We start from the raw sequence: 24,030 nt of genomic DNA, 5'->3' as shown, positions 1-24,030 counted from the left end.
AGAGGGAGCAAATCCTTTTCATATGACACGTCAGTGATGGTGGCCACGTCACTTGGGAGTGAATTGCTGTGAAGATGTCTCCATATGGAAAGTGGGTTTTTCCTCTCTCAGGCCATTGAAACTAACCTACTCTGGGGACTGAAGGCTAACCTCTCATCTTCCTCCCCAGTTCATGTCATCTCCTGGCATCTGGTGCTGCTAATTCTGGAGTGTGTATGGTGACTTCATTGCTAAGTGCCTTGTGACTGGGATAATTATTCCAATTCTGTGTTTTATTCACGCTTACGTGTGGGGGAAAAAGTATTGAACTGAATATTTTAATGCTTTTGCTCTGTGCCATTTGATGTGAAGAGATGTGACCTACTGTTGTTTGGGAGGCAGAACGCTTTGACATCAAACTCTTCCTTGTCCCTGCTGGAAAGAGATAAGGGGAGAAGCTGACTTTCAAGCAGATGAGGAACGTCGTATCTGACACTGCCCAAAATGTCTCAGCATTTGTACTCTGTGTGAACACAACCTGCCTCTGAAACTGGAATTTTGGCTAAACAGTGCTGGCGTTTCCAGCTGATGGTGCCTGGTTTGCTGTTGGCCCTGTCTGACATCAGCACCATAGAAAGAGAATGTCAACTGGATCACAAGAGCAGAGAAGTCAAGTGCAGCTTAGTTTTGAAAGTTAGTACTCAAGAGCTAGATCTGGCTTCAATCTCATTACTAATTTGGATAATGAATTTCACTTATGGGTTATTTTACAACCAGATCTTACGTAAAACAAGCACTGCAAATGATAGATGTGTGAAAATCTTGCAGCTTGTTCTTTCAGTTTGTCATCTTTGTCTGGTTGTCACTGTCCCAGTAATATTCCATGTGCACTTTGTCTTACAGAACTAAATGAAGTCAGAACTGCCTGAGTGCTTTCATTTATTACTTCATTTATTAAGCTAAAATAATATCAATGCAGGTAGAAGATGTAGATGCATTTGACTTCAGCCATCTTTCACATCTCAGAAAATTGTGAGTTATCTGTGAGAAGTGTTGGGGGAAAAAAAACACAGCTACAATACCTGCAGGTTTTCCACAGATAAATGGGAATTGTAATTTAAATAGCTGTGAAAAGAAGATCTGTGGCCTGCCCACTGAAACAAGGAAAGGAAAGGATATACAGGGCTTCCAAATGGCTCTGTTGGGTTTTCAGGAGGTGGGCATTTTTCATGCCTGCCTCTCTGGGCAATAATCAAAGCATTGTATTGGATAAATGGATGTTTAATGCAATGAAAAATACTCTGTTTTTTGACAAGACTGTTATTTTCCCCTCGTCATTCCATTAAATAACTTGTTTTCCAAGTACTTGGCAGATGAGTATCCAGAAGGCTGCATGGGTATGACTAAATTTGTATTCTAAGTATCTTATGGCAAGGCAAAGGAAAAAAATAATTAAAAAAAAATTAAAAATCCTTTGCTGACATGCAGAAATCACTGAGATGTTCATTACTGACCAACTTCTTCACCTTGCACTTTGCTGACCCAGCTGCAGAGCGGGAGGCTCTTCCCTCATTAACAAGTTAAGGTATTTTCAGGTATTTCCATTTATCTCCCTAAAGCTCTGTCATTCTCTGTTCTATTTTTTTTAAGTGAATGCTTGAAACTGTGAGCCCTGCACCCTGCTGCAGCCAGCAAAGGATGCCACACATGTGGTCTCGTTATGAAGCGAGACTCACTTTTTTTATCCTAAATGTTTATCATTCAGGTTGCTTTAAAAGCCTGACTCCAGTTTTAACATAGTGTGTATTCCTATATGTTATTCTTAAGCATGAAGGCCTACTTTTACCATTTTTCTCCAGACTTGTGTCTTAATCAGTGAGTGTGTGGTCTCATTCCACATACAGGAGAAGCTGCTCTGCATCTCTATTAAGCTTATTCAGATGTAACTTTGCTCACTTGCTCTGTATGTCTTTGTAGTAGCAGAGCAATGCTCATGTCTGGTGAGGAAAGATGGGCAGGTGCAGACAGGATAGATTCCTTAGTCTATCAGTGTTTCTTATTAGTGAAATATTACTCAGAAGATGTGCCTTGGAGGGCTGTTATCTATAGAAAATGGTCTTGTTTTAAATCTCAGCACAAGCAGAGAGGCCAAGTAATAGCCAGATTAAAGATGCTTCCAAAGGAATGGTTGATTTCTTGTGTGTATACTGTTGGGATGTATATTTACCTGTTTTATGTTCAGCAGTGTGCAAAAATGATTGAGTTGCACTGAAATCTGTAGCAATGTTACCAACTAAAATGAATGTTTTTTTCTTTTCCCATATAGGGGAGCTGATCTGTAAGGTGTTGCCTTTGCTCTCGTGGTCAGATGTTTTATTGTGACTTTCTTGGTGTCTCCCAAATTAGTGCAGTGACGTTCCTTGTGTAGTCTCTTTTCCTTTCCCTTTCCCCCTTTGAATTTTAGACTAGTGTGGCACATCCGCCAGTGAAGATTTCTTGCTACTTAATGCATCATTTTTTTTTCAGAGCCAAGGATCAATGCCAGCGAGGATGTAACCATCCAAGTGTACGGTCAGGCTGCCATCACATTACAGTGTAACCTCACCACCAGTCCCAGCCCCCTCTCTGCCAGCTACTGGGTGAAGAATGGAGAAGAGATTCCTGGCACTAGAAAAACCTCAAACACTACAGAATACAAGTAAGTCTCCTTGGGAAAAATCTTGTGTTATGTTGGAGAATGTCAAAATTGGTAGAGTTGTAGCTTTGGAGTAGCTGTTGGGATGCTGGGACTCTCAGTGTCCGGTGCCTGTCTCAGTGTCCCAGTGGTCATACAAATCTGTGTTAAGGGCTTGTCAAAAAGTATGTTTGTGAATAGTGTTGGAATAACACAGCTGTCCTGTCTGGGTCACATAAATATAGCATCAAGAAGCACACAGTAGACTTTGTTATTATAGGCTCATTTCACTCTAAACTCCTCTGCTTCTTTTCTGGGTTATCTTTTAACACATGGACATAGGTGCAAACACCAGGTCTAGCTTTCCTTCCCTCCCAATATATTGTGCTCTTATCTTTGTCCTCCTTATATCTACATGAAGATAAGTTTTCAGCTGTGTGTGTCCTCCTGTTGTACAGGAATAAATCACTGCAGGAGTCAGCTGGTTTAGTCATTTCTGACCTTGGAATGTGAAGAGCTGTTCTCTGAGTGTTGTCAGAGCAGTACTTTGAAATGATACCAAATCTTGACTAAACTAGCAGAGTTCTATCACATGCTTCGTGTCAGTATATCTGTATTTTCAGCATTAATGTGTTCCACGTGTGTGTGTGCTCCAGATTTGTCTCTATTTTCCATCTAAGGGTGTGGAGGAGAACAGAATGTATATGGCCAGCTCTTCCATTCCTCTGTAGCTTGCATCGAGCAGAAATCCTTCCAGGGTTTCTGCATTCCTGCAGTAGTTCTTTCTGGCCATGGAGTTGATGAGAGCACACACAACATGTTCAGCGATGCCATCAGAGATCTGTTCTGTGTATATGGTTTCCTTGCTTTTTTCCCCTCCCAAGCTTTCATTTCCTTCTCTTGGAGCTAGAATGGGTCTCAAGCACAACCTTCTGTTCAGTGCTAAGCTAAATTGGGAAGCACTTAGGGAACATCTTAACCACCTGTGGTATTTCTCTTTAGAGAAACAAGACCAGTTTTGAGCCTCCTATTTAGCTGTTATAAGCACCAGCAAGAGGAGCAGGGTAAGGCCTGCTGTATTACAGCTCATCTGCTGTACCGTGCCTTGTCTGCCTGTGCACTCTGCTGGCTTCTGTATCTTTGCCACAGTTCTCTGGGCTCTTTACTGCACAAATGGCACAGAATTAAGAAATATCAAAGGTTCTCACTGCCTTGGCAAAGTGAAAATTCACCACAGCTATGAAAATTGTATTTAATTTTGAGCAAGCTGTGTTCATGCTGTTCCTTTTTACTTTCCTCTACAACCCACCTGCATTATTTGTTCAGTTTTTGCAGTTAAATACCCTAGTTCTGCAAATAGATGCTGTTAGATGCATAACCACATACTCAGTATGACGTTTAGTGCTGTGTCTGAGATTGAAAGGCTTTGCTTTATCTAGAGTTCAACCTGATGAGCAGCTTTGTATAAAAGCACCAGCTGGAGTGATGAAAAAGGCACATTGCATCAGGATTATGGAAACTCACAGGTTACCAGAAACTACCTATCAAGGTTAACTTCTCTAAAATCTGTTCCAAACTGGGGGTTTTTTTTTTTTTTTTTCCTTCTGAATTTCTATGTCAAAATTATTTGGAGCTTTTAATTCCTAAAGGTGAGCAGACTTGAGAAAGCCTCCCTGTTCTCAGTGGGTGAGGAGCATGGTAGAGCAACCAGGGGCAGCTTGAGAATTTGGTAAATTAATGTTCAAAATATAATCTTGAATTCTTGCTCCTATATAAATTGCTTTACTGCAACTACTGTATTTTGAGGCTTTCTGTAGCATTTCTGAACTGCATTTGATGTGTTCATGAACTTCTAGTTTGCTTTGTTTGTTTTTCCAGATCCAGAAATACCAAATTATGTAAGTGAAGATTAATGGAAACAATGTCAAAATAGCAACAGTTCAGAGGTTATTTGACTTGAGCATTTATTCCATAATTAATTGCTCACATTAGATTTCATTTCCTTTTAAAAACAGGTTTTGGTTCTTGGTGTTTCAGTCACTAATATGCATTGGTTTGCTATGTAGTTACAAATACATATAGTTAGTACTTGAAGTTCAGTGCTGATTGTGAAGCAGAAAGTCTCAGAGTCTGTAGGTTAAACTGCCCACCTCAAAAATCCTGCTGCACAGAATAGCAGAAAGCACATCTTTCCTGATTCTTCATTCAGAATTGATAAAGCTGCTCCTGTTGGGTGACAGCTGTAGTAGGAAAGCCCAGATTTAAGTGTACCTTTTAATTAACAATTTCAATGAAAAAATGAGTAAGAATCAATTGTAGAGTGTTCTTTTAAACAGCAGGAAGCATCTGGAAGTGGTTCTGGTCATCCTGTGCTTTAATTCTAGAAGATGCTCTTCATCTGTGTTTGTACTTAGGAGGAGTGAAGTGGTGACTTCTTTCTTCATCAGTTAATTCAGGGTTGGGTAACAGATTACAGAGTTATACACATTTTATTCAGTTTTTGCTGTCTGTTGAAACGTTCATGGCTGTGAAAAGCTGGGTCTTCCTGGAGCCACAGGGCAGGGGGAAGCTGTTGGCTAAACACACTTGTTTCAGGCTCTTGGAAAGTTTGCAGCTGTATCAGTTTACACTTGTAGCAATGCCATAAATCAATAAAGCTGTTCTGAAGGTTGCATGGTTTCACTCTTTATAATGGAGTCTATGTAGAACAACAACAAATGTTGTTTTTCATCACTCCTTAAAAATTAACTAAAAAACGATGCACTTCCTTAAACATTGGAGCCTTTGACAGTTACAGAAACGGAGGCATTCTCTGCATTCTGCCTTGAGCTTTAGGACAGCTTCATACTGGAAATCTGCAGGTAGGGTTTGTCCCATAGCAGCTGGGTGAGGACTTTGCCATCCTTAGCCAGCAGTGTCAGCGTGTGCTGCTGCTCAGAGCAATTTAGCTGCTTTTCCAGCCTGGCTGCCAGCTAAATTGCACTTCTGGCTTTGATGTTAGATCATTCTTTATCATCAAGATAATCTTTTTTAACTCTGGAAAGTGGGTATTACTTTTATCTGAAAGGCATAAAGTTTATAACTAACTTTACGTTTCCACTGATGACTCTGGAAAGTAAGTGCTGTAAAAGCAGTGGAGACTTGAGTGAAAGCACAGTGTCAGACTGGGCAGCTTTTTCCATGTGACTAAGCAGTTTCCATGTGTAATTAAATTCTTTTGCTGCAGTGCTCTTCTCCAGGATTTCTGTTCATCTGTGTCCTATTCACCTAATGTTTTTTTTAAAGCCTTTTGGATCACTGGGGAGAACTCCAACAATCTTTTCTTTATTCATTATGGAGATGTAGGCTCTGTGTCACTTCACGGTGTGTTTCCATACTCCAGGATGTCTACTGTCGATAAACACTTGAATGTACACATAGAGCTTTGAAGTAACTCATTTCCACAAGCTTTTCAAAGGCCAGCAAAAGGTGGTGAACTGGAAGTTAGCATCATTTCAGGAGTAAATTTTACTTTCTGATTTGTTGCAGCTACAGTTTTCTTATGGTTGGCTTACATCTGTTTTTACCTCTGCTTGCTGTTATTGCATGGACCTGTCCTAAATGTTTTCTAAATGGCATTAGATTGCTCTTTAGCACCTTGCTTCATGAGCTGACCAGCTTTTGCAGATTTTTCCATACCTACTTTGGCTCAGGGAAGACTATTAATGGAGCAGTACCATATCTGCTATTAAAAAAGAATATCTCATGAAAAAAGAAGGACGTGAGATGACAGCATGTGCTTTCATTGTTTTCTAGTTTATCACTTCCCAGTTGGATGTGCAGCAGTACAGGTAGAGAAATGTGACTTATCTGCCTATTTTCCATGCAGGCTGTAGTGAGTAATGATTGGAGTCCTTTGCTTTCAAACTAAGTGCAGCTTCTCCAGCACAGTTTACCAACTTTCCAGGCTACAATTCACCCTTTTTCTGGGCAAAAGACAGTTATTTTGAACAGACACATCTCTACAACACACAAAATAAATTGAATTCAACAGCTGTAATTTGTTAAAAGATTAAAGTGTGGGTGTGTGTGGGAGGAGCATTCCTCTCCTGTTCATTTTTGGTGGTTGACATGGTACCTAACATAGCTCATGTGTTCTCTCCCTGTCTGCAGGATTTTGAAGCCCAGAGCAGAAGAGTCAGGGGAATACTTGTGCGTGTTTGTGTTTTCAAACTCTCCTGTAGCCAACGCCACTATAGAAGTGAGAGGTACTTTTTTTGTTGTTGTTGTTTTCTTTTGTCTCCTCTCCCTAAAAGAGAAATGTTTTCACTGCCTCTGGCACTTGATGTCTGTACAAGAGGACTGACTTTGTCCTTCCTTGCAAAAACAAGTCTGTGCAATCTTTGGTTATAATTTCAGAGGAAGTCTTGCAGAAAATCCCAGAGGTAAGATCTCACCAATACAGGAATATGAACATTGCTCTCATGGAGGGCACTGAGATACCTTCCACTTCTGTGCTCCTTTGGCAATTCTGGCTATCAGGAAAGAGTGTGCCTGCCCAGCAGGACAAGGAGATGTCTTTCCACGAGCACAGACAGCTAGCTGTGACTTCCTTCCTGTTTCTAATGGTGAATGAGGCCTCCTGAGTGAATTCAGTGTGCTTTGAATTTGTCTGTTCCGGAATGGAGAAAAAGAAAGAACCAGCATCACATGTGGCAGCTTGGATCTGTTGTATTGCAGGTTTTTGTCTGGAGACTATTTCAACTGCTGGGGAAGCCTGGGTGCCAGTTTGGACAGATGCCCTATACCAGATTGGGGTTTTTCATGTTTTTTTCCTTCTTTTTTATTTTTTATTTTTGTTTTCTATATGCTGGTACTCTTCTGAAATCTTCAGGGCCCTAAAATTGTGGCTAGAAAGTAGAGCGGAGGAATCTTGGGTCAGATGTGCTCTTTGCACCAACAAAAGAGCAATGTCTGAGATGTAAAAAAAAAAAAAAAAAAAAAGTGGGATAGAGTGGAGATAGTGATGTTCTGTACAGTGTTAAATTGCTATTCAATTTGTTCATCGAATAATGTGGGAATTGCTGGACAACATTGTGGCTGTGGTCACTGCAGTGCACTGGTTGTGTTCCTCTTATGTCCTCTGGTGAGATGGAATTGATGTATTATGGCAGCACTATTAGCCAAAGACAGATGGGATCAATCAAAAACTTGATTAAAAGTTGTTGCAACCAGCCTGTGTGTGTCTGGGGTTACACTAATGCTTGTTTTACGACGTACTGTGAATTTGTTTGGAATTTAAATGAGCATTACTTACCGTCTTCATTACATCTCCAGCTCAGACATAGAGATCCCTCTGTGCTGTTGGAACAGCTGTGGTGGGAAACCTTTTCCCTGGGAGATTCTGGTGCCTCACTGAGTACTGCATGGGCAGGTTCCTGAATGCAGTGTAAGGAAGTGGGACTAATTCAGCAGTCTGTGCAAAATGACCATGCACAGTAATATTATGAATCTCTTGAGAAATAAAGTCTCCTAACTATACAAATAGTTTCCTCGGAAGATAAATATTGCCAGATAAATAAGCAATCCAATTGCTGTTGCACCAAGAAAAGCTTGCTGACTTCCTATCTTGATTTTTAAAATGCTTTTTAATGATCTTGCATATAATAATCTTTCAAGCTATACCCAGCATGACGCAATAGCTCTGCCAAGAAGAAGAAAATCCAGAATACACATTCTTATGAAAGTGCTGCAAGTTTCTGTTGGCCTAAGAAGGGTTGGGCATGTGGAATTTTTTTTTTGCATTCTGCTCTTGCACTGTCACTGCTGAATCTTTCAATATCTTAATTAAGATCTTGGTTCTTTCTGCCTTCTCTTGACTGCTTTCAAGAGTGACAAACTGCTTCCAGAGTCAGGAAGCACAGCTTTGATAATGGATTGAATAAGACCCGTTCCAGCTTTGTATAATCTGTCAAAAGACCTTTTGGAAACCTTTGGCTTAAGGCTTCTCTGCTGTGTGATGGCAGAGAGAGGTTTATGCAGGGACAGGGGATTGAAGATTCTAGAAAGAAAAGCCAATATATCTGATTGAACTACTGGCGGTAAGGGCAGGAGGAGAATGATAATTAATTCTCCTGACCACTTTTCAAAGGTAATTTATGTTTAAATACAAATGAGTAATCATCAGTTAAAAGTTAATGAGCACCGCCCTGGAGGCATCACACCTGCAGCTTGTTCAGCAGCTGAAACTCAGGGATTTGGTAACGCTGTTCTCCAGCTCCTCCTTACAGCATCAGAAGTGTTCCTCCTTGGCAGAAGTGTGGAGGTTGCCTGAAGTGGGCAGTGCCTTCCCAAGGTTTCTAAGCAACTTGGAAACTGGAACGTGTGTATATTGGTGAACTGGAAGTGTCTTTGTTGTCTAACTTGTGTTATATGAAGGCTTGGTGTAGCTATACACTGGGATTGCCTTTAAAGCACAAGTTAAAGTGAGCTTTTAATCTTCCTGCAGTCCTAGCACTGCAGGTAAATTTATTATGCTTAGAGAGTATACTTCTAAGTTACTGCACCTGGAAGAGCCATACAGCTAAACTTGCATGGGATCAGAAATATTCTCTTGGTTACAAAAGTCTGAATAATAGCCATCACAGTTGCAAAGGCTTTTCTCCCATTCTGCAAAGAAGGGCATTCCTTATGATTCTTGCAGGTGGGTATAAATATTTTGTGCATTCTGCTAAAGCAGTTCTAGTTAGCAAATCAAACTGATGTTCATACTACTCGATGCATGGAGATGTTAACTAGTTGTTCACTGAGGCACATGTAATGTGTCAGTGATGCACAAATCTTGTTGGGCTGTGCAGATGCTGTAATTTAATGCTTATCTGCATGTGTGGCTTGTCCACATTTGTGGACAAGCAGTTGTAGACAAATTTGTTCACTTAATTGCTGCTTGTAATTGTATTGAAGGTCTGATATGCTGATGCACATAGAAAAGATGGCCCTGAATACAAGAGTGCCTGTGGACCAAAATAGTGACTTTTTGACAACTTGAGAACAACTCTAGCAAATGCCTCGCAGCAGATGTAGCCCAGGCTACACCAGTGCCATTTGCCTTTTATGTAATGTTGCCTGTTTTCTTCCTCCATCTTTACAAGTGCTGTGTAGGAAGAGGAGAGCGCAGAGACATGAGCACTGCTGTCTGGATGTAGGCTTTTTAGCTGCTCCCTTTCTGCACAGCGGAAGTACCTGCAGTGCTCATGTAGTGCTGGTGTAATGCAGGAGCTCTGCACGCTGGAAGATTAAAAGCAAGCAATGCAACTCTTAAATGAATTCTTTGCAATCTTACTGCTGTTATCAGGAACCTTGGAGAAGGAGGTGGAAACAAGTTTTTCTTGTCTTCTGATGGCTCTGCAAGCTGCCATGTCCAGTATAGCAAAGCAGCAGTGAGAACCAGATGGTGAAAAGCATGCTTCCAGTCCTCTCTGGCTGCCCAGAAGCTGTGCAAGCACCAGAAAAGATATTGATGCATTGTGACTGGTGGATCATCTGCTTTCCTGTCCTTTCTTTTTGTGCACCTGGAGAGATGGAGCTTTTTTTCTTTGTAGGCCTTTCTACCATCATTATATCATTCTTCTGGCCTCCTTCCTTTATCCCTTCTTCCTTCTGCACCCTTATCTTCCGTTGTCCACAGTTAGTTGTTATTTCCCAGTAGCAAGAGCTCAGAGCAGTGTGAGAACATAAAATGTACCAGTTTGTCCCAGTGCTTACTGTATCCCTAACTGCAGCTCAGCCAGTGGCTCTGGCTTCACACCGACACCCGCATCCAGAATGTGAGCTGTCTGCTTGTGCTGTGGCTCCAGCCCAGGCTGCATGTTGGAAAACCACTGGATGTTTTAGCAGCCTTGGAAGTTTCCTGACTGTCTTAGGAAATCTCTGCAGCAGTTTCACAACACTGTACTAGAAGGGAATGAAGAAATGGGACATCCTGTCAGCACAACTGCATCTTAAAACAGTCCTAAACAGGAAAAGGAAAATGCATGTCACGTTCTCCCATACTCTACTACTTCTGGTGTCTTTCCTTTCCACCTGGATTATGAAGGTAGATGTAGGTTTGAATTGTAATGCAGAACAAGAAAACTTCCAGAGACCTTTTACTAGGTCACCCATAAGATGTAATAGTTTTTATATGCAAGAATACTTTTAGGTGCTTTTGTCCTTGCTGTGGTTTTGTCTTTTAGTGGAAAACTTTGAAAGGGTTCTGTTATCTGGGACATGGTTTTGCAGCTGATAGGCATGTTAGTCCTCCCTTCTGATTTAGTAATGCTAGCCAAATATCTTAAATATTTGAAAATCAAGGTCTGAAATCCTTGTATAAATGAAGAAGTTTGCATTGCATGTCTTGTAGGGGAAAAAAAAAAAAAAACAACAAAAAGCAAGCAACACTTTCAGGTCTATATTAAAGTATACCCCTTCTGAAAGTGCTGGTGAGTGCATTTGGTGCCTGTTGTGTAGCTGAAGTTTGAAGGCGTGATGTGTACTTCAGCAGAGAAATTCTTTGTGTTGATACTAAAACTATCAAAAGAGTGCTTGTAAAGAGATTACCTGTGTTAAAAATGACTAAGTCTGTAAATAAACACAGGTTTAGTCATTTTAAACGCATTTCAAACTTCATTTAGCTTACCCTAGCCCTCCTTTTTTGGGCTCTCGTATGGTGTTTCAAACAGGTCCTTAGATTTCCAGTATTGTTTTTTTTCCCAGTTTCACGATGAAAGAATTCAAATCCTTGTTTTCCTTTCATAGGGACACTAGCTTGGTTGCAGTGATGTGGGACCTGACACAGCACACTGTGCCCACGTGTGCGTTTTGCTGAATGCTGTTGCATAAAAGCTAAAGTGACATCTAAATCTTTTACAGACAAAATCCGCTTCGTTCTGCACTTTGTGTTACTGGCATTGGAGCAGGATGGTAAAAACCTCCACTAGAAAAGCTTCATAGGAAAAGGTTGCTCTGCTGCTAAATCTGTGATTGAGGTCAGCTGCAACAATATTTTAAATGCAGTTTGTACAGCAGAAGGCAATTAGCCAAACATTTTGATAGAATAAGTACTGGAAATGTCTCAGCCATAGCTTGAAACCGACTAGCATCAGATGCCCTGAAATATTAATATTCTGTGTAATGCTCCCTTCAGACTGTACAAAAATAGTCCCTGCTCTAGCAGAGCTGGAAATGGCTGCTGTATAACTGTGCCCAGCGTGGAAAAGGCACAGTGTGCTCTTGTCACTGATGCTGTCATTGGGATAACCTGGCAAAGATGTCCTCCTCTTAAATAGAATTCTCTCCTGGCTGCAGGAGAACGCTGGGTCACCCTGCAGTAAAAGTTACTGTGTCCTAGAAAGGTCTCTCTTCCTCTCATAGAAAAAGTGGGCCAGCTGCACCTTGTCCCCTGCACAGCTCTGCTTCCAGACTCTTCAGCTGGGAGACAGCAGCAAAAACCCAAGTGCTGTCAAGTGGAGACTGCATGGGACTTCGCTTTAAGCTGGCAAACCCTCTTTCTTCTTTTCCTAATGCAAAGAATTTGACAACCCTTAAATGCTAAATCAGGGGCCATTGCTTTGTCTCTTATGCTCTGCTTCTGCCAGCCTTCTGTTTTCTCCATCATCCTCAGCCAAGCCAAAGCCATAGGGAAGCCACTGAACTTACCTAAGCAGCGTGTTGGAAGGGCAGTGCAGCTGCTTACTGATGCTAGATGTACTGAAGATGTAATGCAGCACACTTAACCCTAAAGCTGATTGATTTTCTTCTTTGAGATATTTGATGTGAAAACAGGTTAGCATCCCCTTGTAATCAGATAATGTCTGTCTGTCACATATATTGGAAATTATTAGCAAAGACATTTGCCTATGTGGATCCTTACAGGTTTTGATGATGTACTTCTTTTGCTGTTGTATCATCCTGCAGGGAGATTGTAATATTTCTCTTAAGTACTGAGTGTGTAACTTGTCAAACATTTTCCCAGAGAGCTGTGATGTAACTGTTGGGAAGGGCAAGTCCAGCTGATGCTGCCCAGTTGCACAAGAGATGTTGCTTGTTTCTGCTTTGCGACAGATCAGAACTGAAATGTTCAACTCTTCTGACTTGCAGTTATAGCTGAGCTGTCAAGAAACTGTGATCCCTCCCTAGCCCTATCTGTAGGGCTTGCCAGCAGTAAAGGCAACTTTGCCTGAGTAGCCCCTTGGGATAAACTCTGGTGCCCAGGGTCTTTTCCTGGGGCTCTGAGCTTGGACTTTGACTAGATTAACAGATCACACAGCAGGCCACGTGTGGCATAATTAGCAAGCTAGAAAGCGAATGGGCTTTAAAGGTGGTCACAACGGCACCAAAGCCATCTGCTTAAGCAAAGGTTCAGGTCGGGCACTCGATTGATCCAGCGTAATCCCTCGTGAGGCATTAGGCTGCAGTGGGCTGCTGCATGGAACCTGCTGCAGGGAGCAGAGGGCCATTATTTATAGACCAATCTGTTCAGAGTACCCTCTGCTGATGGTTAGGGATGTGGTTTGCTGGTTATAACACTATAGCCCCTTATACACACACACAGTATGCATAAAATAGATATTTGCATGTGTGCTGGATCAAACTGTTCTCTTGGGAAGACTTTGACTTTTGCTGCATGACGCATACCCAGCTGCAGCATCACTGTGAAGCATAACAAGCATGTTACACGTCATGGCACGTTTGTGGCCCACATCTCCAGCTATGCCAGAGGAATAGTGGCCTGATTCAGCTCTCGAAGCTTCACATTAAGAGTCGGTGCAGAGCTCTGACACAACGGGCAGGTTGTAACCAGAATCCCCTACAGCTCTGTTTCAAAGCTGAAGATCCCCATAGAGCCAAGGGGAGATGAGGGTGTTCCTCCTGTTCCTGCACTGGGGAGTGGTGCAGCCGTCTCAGTTTTGTGGGGTTTTGGCTTATCACTGAGTTTGGCATTGAGACTTCTGCCTGTAGGATGTTCACTTAGAGGTGCTGGTTGGATAGATGCGGGAATCGGCTTTCCTTCTTTAAGGTGGGCTTGGTGCAGGAAAAGCAGCAACTCCCAGGGAGCATGTCTCTTGTTCTCTGTTTGGAGCAGCTTAAAGTGATTACCTTCTCAGCAAACACACTGTGAACGCAGAGGTTTTGTTTTCTTCTGTAGCTATCCCTGACATCACCGGCCACAAGCGGAGTGAGAACAAAAACGAGGGGCAGGAGGCACTCATGTACTGCAAGTCCGTGGGCTTCCCACATCCCGAGTGGGTGTGGCGCAAGAAGGTCAACGGAGTGTTTGAGGTAAGAGGCTGGGGGTCTTGGCATGCCTAGGCAGCGTGTTTTATCCTTCCAAGGCCACCTAATAAGGAACAAAACAACCACCTTGCATTTGCTACGTTCTTTTTCAGTTTTACTGTTGGGCTAGCAAGACTTAATACAAGGGTTTGGCAGTTAGCCCTGTTCAGTGGTATTTCTCCAATGTGGCAGGTGGACTGGTGAGTTAGAATCCTGATCAGCAATTGGAATAACAGAAGAGAATCATAGAATCATGGAATCACAAGGTTGGAAACGACCTGCAAGATCATCTAGTCCAACCACCTTCCCATTCCTATTAGTACCACAAGCACTAAACCAGATCTCGCAGCTCCTCATCCAGACGCCTCTTGAACGCTGCCAGGCACGGTGACTCCACTGCCTCCCTGGGCAGCCATTCCAGTGCCTGACCACCCTCTGAGAGAAAAAGTTTCTCCTAATGTCCAACCTAAACCTCCTCTGATACAACTTCTGGCCATTTCCTCAGGTCCTACTGTTTGCCTGGGAGAAGAGGCCAGAGCCTTTTTCATCACAACCTCCCTTCAGGAAGTTGTAGAGTGTAATGAGGTCTCCCCTGAGCCTCCTCTTCTCCAGACTGAACAATCCCAGCTCCCTCAGCCGCTCCTCATAGGACTTGTGCTCCAGACCCCTCACCAGTTTCATTGCCCTTCTCTGGACACATTCCAGGGCCTCAATGTCTTTTTTGTAGTGAGGGGCCCAAAACTGAACACAGCACTCAAGATGCAGCCTCACCAGTGTTGAGTACAGGGGGACGATGACCTCCCTGCTCCTGCTGGCCACACTATTTCTAATGCAGGCCAGGATGCCATAGGCCCTCTTGGCCACCTGGGCACACTGCTGGCTCATGTTCAGCCGAGCATCAACCAACACCCCCAGCTCCCTTTCTTCTTCACAGTCATCCAACCACTCATCCCCAAGCCTGTAGCGCTGCATGGGGTTACTGTGGCCAAAGTGCAGGACCTGACACTTGGCCTAGTTAAACCTCATCCCATTACCTCATCTCCAGAAGCTGGAGTCCTTCAGCCTGTCTGTTTTTGTTAGTGTATGACCTGCTGGAGAGCTAGTCATTTGCTCAGTAGATTGAAAAAAAATACTAAGCAGGTAGTAAAGTTTGGTATTTTTAACTGCCCTGTCCCCGGATCTGTGAGTAGTACATATGAAAACAACACAAATGCAAGACTAGTAGTCCACCATATCTTAAATAACGAGAAAATCTAATGTAATATAGAATAATCTTAACCTTTGCTGCATTTGTGGTCACCACCGCTGGCGTTTCCTGGTTGCTGTTGTTAAAGCAGGATAAAATACAGCACATCAGTCAAGCTGATGGTAGTTTTTTGTGTGTGTTTGAAACACAGTTCATTTTAGGGAGAGATACAGAATGGATGCTGGTAGCAGGCTCTGCTGTGGTGTTGAAGTATCAACTTCTTGACCAGAATCCATCGCATTTCTTGTTTCTGTGACGCAGAAATGCAAAGCCTTGGCATCACTCACTAAAGCTCTCTCTCTTCTCTTGCACCTCTCTTTTATCAGGATATCAACAACTCTTCTGGAAGATTTTTTATTTCAAATAAAGACAACTACACTGAGCTCAGCATCACGAACCTACAGATCAACGAGGATCCCGGCGAGTACCAGTGCAACGCAACCAACCAGATCGGCTCCACGTCCGTCACAACCATCCTGCGTGTCCGCAGCCACTTGGCTCCTCTCTGGCCCTTCCTGGGGATCCTGGCAGAAATTTTTATCCTCGTTTTCATCATAGTTATTTATGAGAAAAGGAAGCGGCCAGACGAAGTTCCAGACGGTAAGTGTGCTCAAAGCCGCTTGTAAGAGGAGGAAAAAAAGCAAAGCAAACTTATGGAAGCAGAAGCAGAACAGAGTGGGTCTTTGTGGCAGGAAGGATCATCAGCACAGTTCTTTCAGCTCTGAGCTCTTTGCCTTCACCTGTTCACTCTCCAAATATTAAACCCAGTAAGTGGAGAGGGTCCCCCAGACCTTGGACTATGGGATGGGAGGGGAATTACAACTGTATTTGTCAAGTGTTTTGTTGCACCAGGTGGCTCTAGTGCCCCTGTCTCTTTCTCGCTGTAGTGACCATGAAATCCTGCATGTCAGTCCCACAGAGCATGGGGCAGCATGGGGAGATGTAGAAATGCTCTGATCCCTGGTGATGCCTGGATCAGACACTGGGCAGGTTTTGGGAGGAAACATGACACTGCAAGGGATTGGAACCACAGATGTTTTTAAAAAAAGTCACATTTTCAAGGGGGTGGGTGGGGAGGTGGGAGGTAGGGCTCTTATTTTAGTGTGTAACTGAATTAGTAATGTATTTAAGGAATGCTCTGGAAACTAACTAACATCCACTGAGTTGTATTTTCTTAAGATTAGCTTATTAGGTTCGATAACAGTGATAAGCTGCAACTTCTTTGTGTACCAAACAGCCTGTTTTATCTTTTGAGCTTCTTCTGCATATCTTCCTTGGGGAAAAAGGGGCAGTTTGAAGCTAAAATGAGTATTTGAAAGAACCTCTTTGACAAAAATGCTTTCAAGTGACACCTAGTTGCTTACTACAGTGTTTATCAAGAAAACTTACCGAGGAATCCTTGTGAGAAACAGCTGGTAATGCCATCTTGCTTGCTGTAGGAACATGACGTGTCCAAATGAAGGAGCAGGTGCTGCAGTGGGGGAACACGCTGAGTCAGTGCGGGGAAGCACTGAGTCATTGGGCTTTTCCTGGGTTGGACAAGCCCGTTGTTGGGTTGCACAAGGGCTCAGGAGCAGCGCAGCAAGATGTTTGCCTTTTGGGATGAAAACATAGCTGCTGAAATATCGATCTGCTTGTTGAGCTTGGGAAAAACAACATCACTGCTCCCAAGTTGTGTTTTAGTGAACGGAAAAAAGAAATCTACAAATAATAAATGTTCATACTTTGGCTGAGGCTTGGATCGCTTCCATAGCTGAAAAAAAAAAAATAGTGCATACCTAGAGGAAAGTAGCTTTTATCTTAACCACCTCGGTGGCATCTACTGACTTCTTTCAGAGCATGCATTGAGACTGTTCCCAGGTGTGTAGCCAGCAACATTTAAACCGTGTAGTGCATGTACCTCTGCTACTAACAGCTTTGTGGTTGCTGAGGGGGTTCCTATGGCCAGCAGTCTGTCCTCAAAGTGGCTCTCAACCAGCCCAGAAAACTTAACGTGTATTTCAGAGAAGCACTTAAATGTCTTCTTGTACTTTTCTTGCTCTGCCATTTTGGCCTGACTTCTGTGTCAGGATGGCCGGGAAGAATCCTGCCTCATTTTTTGGTGGCCGTTGATAGTTCCCTGTGTTTTTCAAACTGACACTTGGAGAAGTTTCACTAGGACTGAAACAAAGCATCAGTGATTGTAAATTAATATGGAAGTCCGTACTGTAAGCAGCATAAACTGGCCTTAATCCAGTAGAAATTGGCTTTGACTCGACCAGATTGCAACGCAATGAGTGTGTTAGGGCAATTAAGCCTCACTAAGAGGTGAGGCATGCATTGGGGTTCGTTACGGGCTCGGTTCTTTGGCTGAAGTTTTCCTGGCTGGTCTGGCTGCTCTCTGGACACCTGAAGAATTCCGGGCTCATCATCTCTGATGGAGGTGTCCCAGATGATGGGCCAGGTAACTGAGGTCACTGACTTTGCTTGCTCAGTTGGCTGTTATTTGAAAGGCAGCTCAGCTGGAGTCCTGGAGAGCAATGATGCTCTGGGGTGCCCATCTGTTTTCTCTGCCCACTTTCTTGGAGGACAAAATTCAATGCTGAATATCACAGTCTGTGTGTTAGGATTGCTTGGATGGAGAGAGAAATTCAGCATAAAATCTCAACTAAAATGCTATCTTAAGTCCTGTATTTGGTTGGACACACTTGCACTTCAATGCGTTTGAAGCATTCTGTGATACTGTGGTGGGAAACACCCTAGAAGCCAGGGCATTTTATGACTGCCTGTGTGAGAAATCATTGATAGTCAGCTGATTTCTACACTTGAGGAATAACCTAAGTAAAACACTCATGTCACTTACTTTAAATACATTGTTATGAAATGCCAAAGTTAATGTTTGAATGCAGTGGTGCTGTCTGGAATTGGAACTTGGCGTTTCCAAACCAGTATGCCTGCCTCTGCGTGCTGCAGTGAGCAGTGGCAGTACTGCCAAGGAGCAACTGATGGGGTGCCGAACAGAGTATGAATTAGATGCTTGTCTGAACGTCACATTACATAGCATGAATATAATTTGGCAGCTGCTGTGGTCTCTTTTCCTTTCTCTCAGATTCCAAATGTTAATTCTCCCTAGAAAGGGAATGTCTCCTGTGTCCAGCTGGGCTTTTCACTGAGAATCCTTTGATTCGGCCCCTCTTTTCCTTCTGCAGTGGGGACTTATAAATGGCATTCCAAGAGTGTCTTAAGAAGTTACAGTTTTGGAGAAAAGCAGTGATGAAAAGCAGCACGTTTCTCTGAACAAGGGAAAATGAAAGCAAATCTGGGCGATTTGCCCAAAAGACTTTGGATAACTGATGCTGAGCAGAAGTGCCTAGTTCTTTGTGGGGGTGTGGCTGCTTGGAGAATAACCTTCTCTCTGTCCTAGAAGGTGCCTGGGGTGCTTTCCAGAGCTCTTGGGAACTCTATCTGCCCAGCCCAAATAGAATCAATGGAATTAATTCCTTCATCACTGTGTTCCACAGACTTGAAAGTTACCTGTTGCCACGCACCATCACCACCTCCCTCAGGTGGGTATGGTGCTGGGCAGCTGGTGACACTTTTGGGGCACTTCTCAGCTTACAGCTCAGCTGCAGGGTGAGGCTGCTCAGGTTTCAGAGCCGTGCAGGAGCTGTGGCCTCCATCATAAGCACTGCCATGCCCCAGGAGCAAGGACAGTCCTTTAACTTTGGCATTTCCTGACTGCAGTTTTTTTGCATGAATCTTGCTTTTTGTGTTTGGTTTAATTGCTTTTCATGCCACAGAACAGGGCTGCTTGGTAGCTCCTTTGCTGATATTTCCTCCTTCACATAATTCAGATGTCTGTTTCTTTGGATGCTGCTGCATAGCAGGAGAAGTAGTTCTGCACCCATGACATCTGTGCGGTGCAGAGATGGCAGTAGTGGGTGCCCAGTGCAGCTCTGTGCTCACGTGCCTGCAGACTGGGGGCTTTCTTGTCTTCGTGGGCAGAGGGGTGGCTGCAGTCAGCATCTGGCATTCAAATTATGTGCTGCAAGGAGGAACGGATGGGAGATTGCGCTTGAATTTCTGCCTCACTTCAGAATGAGGGTTTTGACCTGCAGACCACGTGCCATTTCTGGAGAGCAGCTAGGTTTGGTACTGTTGGGGCGGGTGGGTGACATGCAGCTTCCAGGGGCTTTTGGTGCTGAGAGCTGCATGACCGTGGCATGCTGAGGCCAGAGGTGCTGGCGTTCACTGCATGCACATGGGGACCATGCACAGTGGGGACCGTTCGAGCAGGGGACTGCTGATGCATTTTGCTCAGCTTGTAAGTTGCTTGGACTTCCTTTGGCAACCAAAGGGAGTAAATAGCTTTTTCTTCCTCTGTGGTATAGCGTAAGCTGCTTATTTTTGATAGATGTAGTGATCAGCCAGCGTGACCTCGCTGTAGTGCATCAAACTTGCCTAAAGAAAGTGCTTTTTCTTGTTGTGGTTGGACCAAATTAGCCTGTAATTAGCAAAGATGCTGTTTTAAAGGGTGTGTTCTGGGGTAAGTAGAAAGTAAAAACTCCTTGGCTACATTCCCCTGCAGGAATGTAAACAGTTTTTACTTGAAAATCCATACTCTGCATACTCCTTAGTCCAAAGCCATAAGACACCTGGGTTACAATACATGCTTTTCCATTCCTCTCTCCACATTTGCCAGCTTGATGCAAAGATCTTCCATAAATACATTTCTGCTCTGGCTGTGCAGAAGTTCCATTCGCATCCCCACATTCTTTCTAATACTCATTTTTTTTTTCTTGACTTTCCCTGTTCCTGCTATTACTGTAAGTAATTGAAAGAACAAAATGTTTTAACTGACACAGTTTACCTTGTAACAAGTTAATTTTTGTTTTTGCCTGTTATCCGCACCTTTCTCTCCCACACTTAAAGTTCACCAAGGGAGAAAATGATCAGGCACACTGTGAGGCTGTAGCTATAAATCATACCTAAAAGCAAGCAGTATTGTATCGTAGCAGTAATCAGAGACCATGGCTTCCATGGGCCTTGGTAATGATTTGTTAGCCGCCGCTATAGGAGCAGAGTTCCTCGAGGTTGATGTAAGTAACCTTGGTCAGAGAGTCGTCTTTGCCTTCTGCTTCATTCCATCTCAGAGCAACTGCTATACCTTTATTGGCTTGTTCTATGGAGCAAGATGAGTGCCTCTGTTCACTACATCTCTCCCTTCCCTCCAACACTTCTGTAATTAATGAAGCAAAAGAGAAGCTTGTTAATCCAAACCTGATATGCAGGGCTTTCTTTTAATTTGGACAAACCCATTTAAATTCTTACAAATGTCCTCCTTAAAAACTTGTCAAAGTATGGCCCAATTTCCTCTTCCCAGAAAGCAAAATGTTTAGCTGGTTTAAACATGAATCTTCCCTAGCAACCTCTGTAGTAGTTCTGGCAAATTGCTTTGCAAGCTGTAGATGTCGTACTGTAAGGAGTCATATGGTGGATGCTGGCTCCTCCTTACCCATGCTGAAGCAGGAATTGACCGTGGCTCTTTGCTTCAATAATGCTGCAGCTCATGGTTAGCAAGGTGGGTCCTGGTCTTGTGCCAGAGTGGGAAGTGTTGCAAAGGGCAGCTCTGCACAACATACGGCCCCTTCTCAGCCTGGGGGTTGTGTTCCAGGCAGTTAATACAAGAGAGGGCTACAGCTAATCTGTTTGTAGATGATTGTAGAGCTGTAACGTCCAGAAATCTTACCTGGAAGGGTTGGTTACACTCCGAACACGATGCGCTAAAGATAGTAGCAATTCTTCCAGTTCAGAAATCTGCTATTTCAGGGCAACGCTAAGCAGATAATCGCTATACCTACCTTAAGCTTTATTATGTAAACAGCGATCTGTTGGACTCTGCAGATCCCCTCCCCAACTAAAAAGCCAATTCCTGATGAATGAAGGGGGCTTCATTTGGTCAGCTGTGAGATGACTGCTTCAGCTGGCAGCATTTCAGGAGCCCTGCAGCTGCAGGATGGAATGAAGCAGCACACTGGAGGCGTGTTTCCGTGGCCAAGTGTTTTAAATACTACTGGGTTAGAGACGTCGGGTTCTAGGGCAGCTCTTCTGGCATAAAGCTTTTGAGTTATATTGATATTTGTCGGTTACTATGACTTCTTTTTTTTTTTCCCCCCTTCAATTGCATCATACCCTTAAAAAATGGTGGTAAGTGAGAGATCTGCATGCTTTGGAGTTTGTTTAATCTCCGCTTCAGTCTATACAATGCACAAGTCATAATGTTAACACTTTCTTACAACTTCATTCACATTCACAACTAATTTGGATTTCAGTTTGCTGTTTTTAATCTATTTTATTTAACCTGATTACTTATTCTTCCTGTTGTTCTGTTGCCCCCTGATTTCGCTCAGGTTTCGATCTCTGTCTGTACTGTACTAGGGATGCTTTTTCAGCAGGGATATGGATGACCGGGGTAGTAACTAACGCATAAATAAGTTTTCCTCGGTCACGTGTAGGTGATAAAAGGGAATGGGGCACGTGGTGGCCTTATACATAACCATAAGTATCCTGATAGGTGTTTTGTTGGGTCTTTGTCAGGGAAACGCATTGCTGGCAGCCTTTATAGATGTGAATTATTATTTTTTGAACACGCCATCTGAAATAAATGTCTAAATATCCTCACTGAGAAGATCAAATGGTTATTTCATAGCGAGAGAAGACTCGTATCCTAACAATGCAGCTTGCTATCACTGAAGTTAAATAAGACAAGCTCTCAAAGATGTCACTTAGGCTTGTAGAAAGCTGAGCTGAGGGTCTGAAAGGCCGGCAGGCAGCAGTAGCACTCCAGCACGGGCTGGAGGCGAAGGGCTCGCTGTCCGTGCCAGGCTCCCCTCACCAGCTTGAAATCTTTTGTGATTCAAAAGATGTTGGTGGAAGGAGCCTCTAGATTCACTCTGCTGTGCTTTGTGTTCCAGTACCTGATGTGTCTCTGTATATCTCCACTGTATATACAACAGCACATTGATGTCTGGTTGTCCTTACTAGTCCTAGTTCTCTCTGTATCTTGTCCGATAGTGTACTGTTGCTGGTAATGGACCTCTGTGGACACTGGTGTGTCGCTAGTATGTTCTTTTTGGCTGTAAAGCTCTTGGTTTGTGGTTAGTTCCTTATTTTTGTTGAAATATTTTTTCGTTCTGGTCACTGTCCGTGCTAGCAGTGGCTTTGCCTATCCGTTGCCTTGAAGGTACAGGTGGAGTAATGTCCCACTTGACAGACATTACTCCTGGCGTGTGCTCATGCGGATGCCCACACTGTTCAGACTGTAACTTCCATAACTGCTTCATGTGCACCAAGCCCCTTGTGGAATCCTGCTGAGAGTTTCTAAAGGCTTCAGTGAAAAATCCCCCCAGCAGGAGGTGACTGTAGGATGCTAAAACAGCAGGTGGTGAATTGGTGCCCCAAAACATACTTCTACAGGAGCGTTACCCTGACTTTCTGGATTTACTTTGTACTGCTGTTTAAATGCACTTCTGTCTTCTGTACTGCAGACTGGGGGAAAAATAAGGTCTCTTTTAATTTGAAAAATATTTAATTGGCCACAAAAGAGCTAATGCCTAACATTGGCAGACGTTTGTTTGTCCAATTCTTAAAAGAGAGTGTTTTCCTTTGGCCTCTGACCAGGAGGCTCGGGCAGAACAAGGCTGTCAGTTTCCTCTAGCTGAAGCCTGTGTCTGGAGGTGTCGCAGCACCGGGGTTTGTCCTGGTGGTGAGAGCTGCACTCTTCAGACTGCTCTCCGAGGGGCTGCATTTGGATACTTGAATCGAGTTCCGAACCTTCAGTCTCCCCCTAACCTGGTCTGCTCCAATTAGATTTTGAGAAAAATGGGAAAAGGCTGTGTCATCCATAGTGGAAGATGAGCATATGGCATATATACCCTGTTGTGTATATGCTGATAATGAACCGCCTGCAGTTGAAGGATGGCTTAAAAAATGAATCCCAGAAAACAAACAGCAGGATTTTACAACTGAAATGTTGGTTTGTCTTCTCATCTATTTTTATAAGATTGAACCACTGGAACTTGGGGACAAGATGAGTCTGACCATGTTGCAACAATCTGTCCGCTACAGTTGCAGTTCTTCATGACCAGCATTCAAAGTGTTAACTAAAACCATTGAAGCGACATACCAGCCATTAAAACTCGAATCCTGAAAATAACTCCATGAATCTTTGCACTACCGAGCGGAATGGCCTTTAATGCTGTAGATAGATTGGTTTGCTGTTTGCAGTTTAGCTGGTGTGCGGTACAAACACTGACTCTTTCTTCTTTCCCTCCTTTGTCTTCCCCTGGATTGCATCTGAACTCTTGCTGCAGATGATGAACCAGCTGGGCCAATGTAAGTGTGCTTAAAGGGAAAAAGTATTTCTGGGGTTATTCTGCAGGTTATGGCAGTTTGCAGCGTTTTAAGAGATGTTCTGTGCAATGCTGGAGCTCTAAGATGGATCAGTGTGCTCTGTATTGTATTGCTGAGTAAAAGCAATATCATAAAAGACAAAAAGCATTTTTTGAAGCCTCTATGTTGGCCTGTGTTTTGATAAGGGATGAAAAACTGCCAGGGAAAGAGGCACAAAAAAGCCATATAGGTTGGGCTTGCATTGCTGGTGCTTGGGATGGTGGCTGCTGGGTTTGTTCTCAGTAGCAGCGCAGTAAAGGGAACTGCGGTCTGCCAGGTCCTTACTCAACAAAGCAAATACATTTGAAGGAGGTGGGGTGAAGGAAGAATGAAATGCTGTTTAACTGAATATGTACAAACTTTGCTACATTTTGGTTGGTGTTGGTCAGTCTTTATTCTTTTGTGCTTT

At 43.3% G+C, this 24,030-nt stretch overlaps 1 protein-coding gene across 2 annotated transcripts in view; it reads left to right on the top strand.

Annotated features, from left to right (window-relative positions):
* Window positions 1–24,030, top strand: part of NPTN (neuroplastin) — a 47,225-nt gene that overhangs the window by 21,258 nt on the left and 1,937 nt on the right. For both annotated transcript variants that reach the window (XM_031616268.2, XM_090148633.1), the window contains exons 2-6: window positions 2,506–2,677; window positions 6,806–6,900; window positions 13,818–13,951; window positions 15,518–15,791; window positions 23,543–23,564. In XM_031616268.2, coding sequence (XP_031472128.1) covers window positions 2,506–2,677; window positions 6,806–6,900; window positions 13,818–13,951; window positions 15,518–15,791; window positions 23,543–23,564 — 697 coding nt within the window. The remainder of the gene's footprint in view (window positions 1–2,505; window positions 2,678–6,805; window positions 6,901–13,817; window positions 13,952–15,517; window positions 15,792–23,542; window positions 23,565–24,030) is intronic.

The sequence above is a fragment of the Phasianus colchicus genome, chromosome 12, assembly GCF_987193195.1.
Source record: "Phasianus colchicus chromosome 12, bPhaCol1.hap1.1, whole genome shotgun sequence".
Taxonomy (NCBI): Eukaryota; Metazoa; Chordata; class Aves; order Galliformes; family Phasianidae; genus Phasianus; species Phasianus colchicus.
Note: the sequence above shows the minus strand (reverse complement) of the source record. Positions and strands in the feature narration are given on the sequence as shown.